This window comes from Paramisgurnus dabryanus, chromosome 6 (assembly GCF_030506205.2).
Source record: "Paramisgurnus dabryanus chromosome 6, PD_genome_1.1, whole genome shotgun sequence".
In the NCBI taxonomy this organism is placed as follows: Eukaryota; Metazoa; Chordata; class Actinopteri; order Cypriniformes; family Cobitidae; genus Paramisgurnus; species Paramisgurnus dabryanus.
Window position 1 is genome coordinate 15,839,186 of NC_133342.1, and position 8,348 is coordinate 15,847,533.

At 37.3% G+C, this 8,348-nt stretch overlaps 1 protein-coding gene across 1 annotated transcript; it reads left to right on the forward strand.

Moving 5' to 3' along the window:
* The first annotated feature begins 1,719 nt into the window (after nt 1-1,719).
* On the forward strand, nt 1,720-8,038 carry LOC135747312 (tripartite motif-containing protein 16-like). The gene is made up of 6 exons (XM_065265934.2): nt 1,720-2,521; nt 4,559-4,654; nt 4,796-5,029; nt 6,536-6,686; nt 6,783-6,839; nt 7,077-8,038. Exons 1-6 carry the CDS (start codon nt 1,931-1,933, stop codon nt 7,595-7,597), a joined length of 1,650 nt encoding a protein of 549 aa, XP_065122006.1. The 5' UTR covers nt 1,720-1,930; the 3' UTR covers nt 7,598-8,038.
* The last annotated feature ends 310 nt before the right edge of the window (nt 8,039-8,348 follow it).

Genomic DNA, 8,348 nt, shown 5'->3' on the forward strand with positions numbered 1-8,348 from the left:
ATTTCAACTATTTTTTTTTCATATCAAGTGTTTTTTACTTAAACATATAAGGTAAAACAGCTTTTTGTGTTACCAATTAAAGTAATTTTTTAAGATGATCAAAATTTTTCTTTTTACAGTGTAGTAAACTGGGTATAAGAAAAACTTGAGGAAGCAGTTGATCGATCACATGTTATACAAATACAAATGGGTCATTCTATGAAAATGGTGGCTTTTTGAACAGACAACTTTTTAAAAATGGATTTCTTTTTTATACCAAAACTTATAGTCAGATAATAGTTAACCTCCACTATTTTATTTGCATACATAATCAAAGACAGAAAAAGTTAATGTAATATTAAGAAATTGTCTTGATTAGTAATAATTTACTTTAAACAGGCATGCGTAAAGATCTATTGTGTGAAACTTTTTCTATTTCTACCATTGTGTTTTTTGTTGTAACATTAGAAATAATTGAGGTTGAGTGAACAAAATTGAATGATGATATCCTAAAAATGCTTACTTATGAAAGCAGCAACAGTAACACCAGTGATGAAAACACCAGTGACAAATCTGCAGACAAAATGGCATATCTAAGAGGGCGGTCACAGTAGCTCAAACCACACTTCTTAAATTGTAAATAAATCACTTAATCATGCAATTTGAAAAATTATCTTAATAAAATGTCCTTTCCTCTAACTATAAACTGTAGTAACACCAGTGACACATCTTAAGGCCTTGCATGAAATTATCAAATTATTTATCAAATTTCTAAAAGATGAGAAGAGAGTGCACACTCACCATGTGCTTTTCAAAACAGCCATGCCTTCAATGAATGTTTGACCCAGGAAGAAGTTGGCAAGGATGTTGATTTTTTTCAATGTGAAGGTTTTTATAAATTGTAACACCAGTGACATGAAATTGGAGGACAGGTATTCCCTGTAAATTATTTATAATATTTAGTTGATATTTTAGTTTTTTAAGTAGTCTACTAAATAACTGTACTACTTCCCTTTGTATTATGTTATTTAAAGGGGAGAATAATATATTTTTAACTTAAAATATGTCACTAAACCACGACACCTGACCCGAGGGACAAGCCAATTTCACGGTACTGACTGTGTTCTACAATATATATAAAAAATGGTTTGCAATATAACTGTCTCACATATGTTTTATTAATAATAAAACACTTCAATTAAAACAAAAAAACATATATTTTGTGTCATTATATGACAATTTTAAATGTTTTTCCTGGTGGTTGGGGCTGGGACAGGAAAGCCACCATTTATATAGAATGACCCAAATAAGGATGACATAAACCAAGTTTAACAAAAATTGTAACAATAGGAAAGAAGACTCCATGTTCACTTAGGGATTGGTCACTCTTTAAATAATTTTGAAAATGAAACAAGTTTGTGTACATTCTGGGATCAATTGTGGGCAATTGAACACTCAATGTTGCATTGCAAGGTATATAAAAAGTCTGCCTTACTTTTAAAAAATCTAATTTGTTCACCAGGACATAGAATAATGAACAATGTATCATTTAACTAACTTAAAAAATCCTGTTTAACTGGAAGAATTTAAATTATATTTGAAATAATAATATTTAAAATAGATGTTTTGCCTCTGTTAACGCTTCACACTCTCTTTCCATAAGGTGGCGGTAATGCACCTTGTAACTGGTTGGCCAACCCGCCATTGAACATTAAAAGAAGAAGAAGAATTTAAGTGACAGGTGAACTTCCTTGACTAGAGCGGCGGTTTCGAGCGTCATAACTTTTCGTAACACTGACCTCTTGGTAATATCTACTTGGTTTCAGCACGATCCTCGACTAATGAAGCTGGTGTAGATCGATCAATACCGACCTTACAGCAAGCGTTAATTGACATGAAGACTGCTGTTATTCGTTGATTTCCATCTCTTTGTAACGTTACATGCAGTAAAATGGCACATGCAAGTTTCTTTCAAGACAAATTTAGTTGTCCCGTGTGTCTGGAATTGCTAAAAGACGCAGTGACTATTCCCTGTGGTCATAGTTATTGTATGGGGTGTATTACAGACTGCTGGAATAAGGAGGATGAGGCGGGAGTCTACAGCTGCCCTCAGTGCAGGCACACATTTAATCCAAGACCTGTTTTATATAAGAATGTGATGTTTGCTGAAGTTGTGGAAGAGGTAAAGAGCACAAAACGTAAAATAATTGCTGGTCCTTCTGATAGCTGTTCTGCTGGCCCTGAAGATGTGAAACAGTGTGACATATGTACTGGGAAGAAAGACAAAGCTGTAAAGTTCTGTCTATTCTGTCGTGAATATTACTGTCAAACTCACTTAAAACTGCACAATGAGTTTCACTCAAGTAAACCGCACAAGGTAACTGACGCGAGTGGACGACTGAGGATGATCTGCCCTCAACATGACCGAGTGTTGGAGGTTTTCTGCCGTACTGACCAGCAGTGCATTTGTTTGCTCTGTGTTGTGGACGACCATAAAAACCACGATAGTGTATCGGCTGCAGCAGAAAGGACTGAGAAACAGGTATAGCAATTTCTTTACTAAACAATACATTTTGATTCATGATCTAACTTTACTTTGCAGAAAAGAGTTTTTTTTTTTAAGGAAGTCGCGTCACTGCGCCGCCATGTTTGCAACTCCTCGGGTACTGCGCATGCCCCATCCATGAGAACGTCATTATTTAAAGCTCGCATAACACACGCTGTTTTTTGCTTTTCTCATGTTAATCTTGAGTACCTACCTATAGAGTAGTATTACATCCTTCATATATCCAAAAATCTTTAGTTTTATCAAATTTATAAATGAGAGATAGCTATAGACCCTTTTACAGCTCACGTGATCAAATAGCCTGCGCGCGCATTTGGGCAACAGAAGTGGTGTTATTCCCCATTGGTTCTAACGTGGTAGCAACTTAGAAAGTTTATTAAAACGGTTTCTCAACATCAAAATGTCCCGTTGTTGCGTTTGGTTGCACTAATATAATATACGTATATATGTATCTGGCAACTTTATTTTTGGCCATCTGCTAACGTCTTTTATCCACTCCACTATAGTACACGGATCTGGTAGCTGTAGTGAAAATGTTGATAAAGTCAATTTTTTTAAAATAACTTACTGTTTGTGTTGCTTCACTGTTGATTCTTACGATACTTCCGTTGCCTAAATGCACGCGCATACGCTGCCACGTCATCATTGTGTACAAACAGTAAAAGGGTCTATACCGAGCTCCTGGAGGTGTATCGTGCACGAGCAAGCAACACACACACAAAACATTTTCCCACTCTGGATTACTACATGTTCGTTTTGTTTACATTATATGCACTTGCGCACCAATTGCCAACACACACAGACATTTAATGCAGTTTTGCTTACCGCTTGCGATGGTTGGGACCGCCCCATTTCAACGAAATTCAGCTTTAAACAAACAAACACGCTCAACTCCGCTGCTACCCCGGATAAACAAACTTTATCCATTGTTTCCATAATGCTGGGTTCTTTAGGAAGCAGAACAAGCGTAAAGTACAAGTTCGATATTTTACACTTAAAGGTGCTCTAAGCGAATTGATGCGTTTTAGACCATAAAACATTTTTTGTTACACACAGGAAACATCTGCTTGCTGCCTGTCCGCTGATCAAACTGTAAAAAAACGCGATCTCTGTAGACAGCCCAGGCTTCACAAACTGCAATAACAACACAGTGGCCAAACCTACAAACAGAAACCATAACAAAGTATTCCAGCCAATAAATGACAAGAAGGATTTGGGGGTGGGGGTTGGGCGCGTTCATGAAAGCACGGAAGGGAGGGGGAGGAGTTAACTACGCTCCGTCTGTTTGAAAACAACTCAAATGTCAACAAAAACTAACATCTCGCAGATTCGCTTAGAACGCCTTTAAAGCCCTGTTTTCAGATTGTTTATGATGAAATAGAACGGGTTTGACTGAAATTTCAACATATGCAGCTGCCCCGAGAATTTTCGGGTGTTTGTTTTTCCCCTTCCACCTCTACAATGGGTCTATAGGTGCACTGGAACAATCCTTCCTAAAATGCATTAAACTTTCGTTTACAAAGACGTGAAACTCACCGAGTGGTCAGGGGTGTTCACTAATATGCTCACACAAAAATCGCTGCTAACGATGCTTTCCATGCTCAAAATTGCTTAAATCACCTTTCTTTCCCATTCTGACATTCAGTTTTGAGTTCAGGAGATTGTCTTGACCAGGACCACACCCCTCAATGCATTGAAGCAACTGCCATGTGATTGGTTGATTAGATAATTGCAATAATGATAAATTAAACAGGTGTTCCTAATAATTCTTTAGTTCAAGTGTATGTGTGTGTGTGTGTACTAAATTAACACACACATGCATGCATTATTAAATAATTATAATTATGTATAATATAAATATAAAAATGTGTATATATTCATATATATTCAAGTATTTCTTAAATGCCTATACTTGCATCTGTGTGCATTTATAAATGCATAATTATTATACACAGTACACGCAGATATATGATATAAATAAAAACTTTTAAATCCATGCTTATGAATTTACAGACACTTTTGGGAGACACACAGAGAAAAGTTCAACAGAGCATCCAGGAGAGAGAGGAGGAGATTCAGGATCTGAGAGAGGCTGTTAGGTCTCATAAGGTGAGTTTTAAACAGATAAATATCTGCTGACGGCTGGCAGTTTCAAATACAGTTAGGTTTCTACTTTAGTGATTTAAATCTTAAAGTCTCGATGTGGATCACAGTCTGTATGATGTACCAGTAAAATGTGTGTCTTAACAGAGATCTGCACAGACAGTAGTGGAGGAAAGTGAGGGGATCTTCACTGAGCTGATCCACTCCATTAAGAGACTTCGCTCGGAGGTGACACAGCTGATCAGAGATCAGGAAGAGACTGCAGTGAGCCGAGCTGAAGGACTCTTAAAGCAACTGGAGCAGGAGATGTCTGATCTGAGAAACCGGGATGCTGAGCTAAAGCAGCTATCATACATAGATGACCACATTCAATTCTTGCAGGTAACCAAAGTCTGGAATCCCACTTCTGTTCTTAACAGTTATTGCATATTATGTGCTAGTTAGTTACTGTTAAGCTCCAGAAAAACACCAAGAAAAAGATGCAAAAGTGACACAAAATTATTTTATATAACACAGATACTCTTATGCTGCGTTTACACCAACCGCGGTACAAGCGGCAAGCACGAGTGATTTCAATGTTAAGTCAATCTGAAGACGCGTTGACGTGCGTCTGGAGGTCTTAAGGCGCGAATAAGGCGTTTGGCACGACGCGGAAAACGCGTTTCCACCTCAATGGTCCTTTTTGTGCATTTTGTGTTTGACGCGAATTGCCGGCTGACGCCCGAGTTGAAAAATGTGAACTTTGGCGGAATTTTGCGCCGCGTTAATCAAGCCTGCTTGCTTGCTGTGGAGGCAGCCCCATCCGGAGTCACTCATTCAACTTGAATGAATGCTTGATATTGTCCGAAGCTGTCACCCGGGGCTATACAACACAAGTTCTTATTTCTATAGAGACAGAAATAAAAAGGACCTCACTTGGAAGAGTGTCAGTGAGGACATCGGGCAACCTGGTAAGTTGTAATAGACATTTTACTTTTGAGTCACGTGAAGTTTATCGACCCGCGCCGTTTATTTGCCCCCTATAGTAAGGTTACCAAATACAAACCAGGAACTCTCTCGATAAATGCACAATCAACATCAGTCATCTTGCAAACAGACAACCGCATAGCACTTGCCCCTCCCACAAGAAGCGGATTTTGCCTCTGACACGCGTCAGTTCTACTTCACTCTACATGCGCGAATGCATTCAAACTGTTCAAGCGGCAAACTAGGCGTGGTAGACGCGATTTTGACGTCTGAATCGCGGTTGGTGTAAACGCACCATTAAAATGCTACTGTAGATCAATTAAAGGTCCCGTTCTTTCTGTGTTTTTGAAGCTTTGATTGTGTTTACAGTGCGCAATATAACATGTGTCCATGTTTCACATGAAAAAACGCAATATTTTTCACACAATTTTATTTAACTGTATAGCGCTGTTTTCACTGTCCTAAAAACGGGCTGATGTCTTCCTTGTTCTATGAAGTCTCTCCTTCAGAAATACGTAAGGAGTTCCTGATTGTGTCGTTTGTTTAGTGTGTTGTGATTCGATAGCAGCTTAGCTTGCCGTTAGCTTAGCTGGCGATTGACGTATTCCTGTGGGCGGAGTTTAGTCAAAAAACTGTTCTACTGATGTCATTAATGCAGGAAGTAGAGGGCTGTAGTCCAAACCGCCCGTTCGCTGTAGGCTTTGAAAGGCAAATTCTGTTAAAGAAAATATATCGCCTGGCAGTGAACTTTGAGCTTTATCATTTTACAGGTATTATTTATGCTGCTATAGCAACATTACACACTAACTATAGAGTTTAAAAATGGGATCAGAAAGAACGTGACCTTTAAGTCTGATTGTAGTTCAGGCCAGTGAAGAAAGTTTGGAGATAATAAAGATATTTGTGTCTTTGCTTTTGCAGAGTTTTCAGTCTCTCTCTGCAGCTCCTGAATCTAAAGTATCATGCAACTTTTCTCTCCTCTCATTTGATGATGTGAGAAAATCCGTCTCTCAACTGAAAGACAAAGTGGAGAATTTCTGTAGAGACGAGATAGAAAAGATGTGTGATAGAGGTAAAGTAGCAGAGACTTAGTTACTATAAGAAATAAATATTTGTCATTATTATATTGTTACTTGCTTATATTTGTTATATCTCTTTATGCCCTTAGTTACACATATCAGAAATTTTTCTGAGGAACCCAAGACCAGGAAGGAGTTTTTGAAATGTAAGACATTTTAAAAACATTTTTTACTGTATATCCACAAAAACATAAGAATATAAATGTCTATTTTGATAGTTAAAATTGGATCAGTCAATTCCAATGAATTTCATTCCTTTAAAAATTATAAATCAGTTAATATATTAAACAAACCTAACTACTTAACCTATCAACAAAATATTAATATATGAAAATGTATAGTTTTTTTTTAACTGCTGCAGTCGTTTGTTTTATCTCTACTAGATTCCAGTCAGTTCACACTGGATTCAAACACGGTGTATAAACACCTCCGTCTGTCTGATTGGAACAAAACAGCAACTTGTACCGATACTGACCAACCGTATCCTGATCATCCAGACAGATTTGATTCCTTGCAGCAGGTGTTGTGTAAAGAGAGTGTGACTGGATGCTGTTACTGGGAGGTTGAGTTGAGTGGAAGTGCCGGTGTGTCAATTTCAGTGTCATATAAGAGCATCAGCAGGAAGGGAAATGGTGTTGAGTGTGTATTTGGAGGAAATGGTCAATCCTGGAGTTTGTTCTGCTTGCCAACCAGCTACTTTTTGGTGCACAATGGTAAGCGGACCAAACTCCCTGTGTCCATCAGTTGCTCTAGAATAGGAGTGTTTCTGGATCACAGGGCAGGCACTCTGGCCTACTACAGAGTCTCCGACACAATGACCCTCATCCACAAAGTCCAAACTACTTTTACACAGCCTCTCTATCCTGGGTTTCTTGTTAAAAATGGATCTACAATAAAATTGTAGAATTGCACAAAACAGATGTGCAAAGGTTGAAGTTATTTTGAAGGTTAGGAAAATTACATTCCACACTATTGTATATAGTGCTGTTACAGAGCCAAGAGTAAAAATAACTTTTATTTCAAAAATAATTTAATCACTTCAAGTTCAGAAGATGTTTATTTGGCATTGCTTTATTGAGCATTTAACAAATACTGTGATATTGCCATAAGTACAAATTAATAGTTTAAACAAATATATTTTTTATTTTGACATGGTGAAATTATTTATCAGTCCACTTTTCAACTGTATCTGCTGAATCTTAAAATCGTTCATGTTATAGAACTGATGATTGTTTTTTTTTCACACAGTGGACAAAATTAAAATGCAATGTTGTCAGGATGGTTGTATGTTGAACCCAGATATGTATCTGCCATGATCATATCAGAGAGTTAATACAGTTCTTTTGTAAAGACAAAAATTAAAAAATAATTTTTGTTGTTTTATCTGTCTGTTTATCTGTATGGTGCATTTAAGTCCCCATTAATTTCTTACCCTGACACTTTCTTACCCACCACCTTATTCTTGATAATTATGGGAACTATTTGAAAATTAACATAACATAAAAGGCTGTTTTGCATACTTGCTATAGATATACACTCACCTAAAGGATTATTAGGAACACCATACTAGTACTGTGTTTGACCACCTTTCGCCTTTAGAACTGCCTTAATTCTACGTGGCATTGATTCAACAAGGTGCTGAAAGCATTCTTTAG

Excerpts from the sequence above, each read along its gene's own strand:
- LOC135747312 (XM_065265934.2), top strand. The coding sequence starts at position 1,931 with ATGGCACATGCAAGTTTCTTTCAAGACAAATTTAGTTGTCCCGTGTGT. Across the intron at positions 4,655-4,795 it reads AGGCTGTTAGGTCTCATAAG|AGATCTGCACAGACAGTAGT; the intron begins GTGAGTTTTAAA and ends GTGTCTTAACAG. Across the intron at positions 5,030-6,535 it reads ACCACATTCAATTCTTGCAG|AGTTTTCAGTCTCTCTCTGC; the intron begins GTAACCAAAGTC and ends TTGCTTTTGCAG.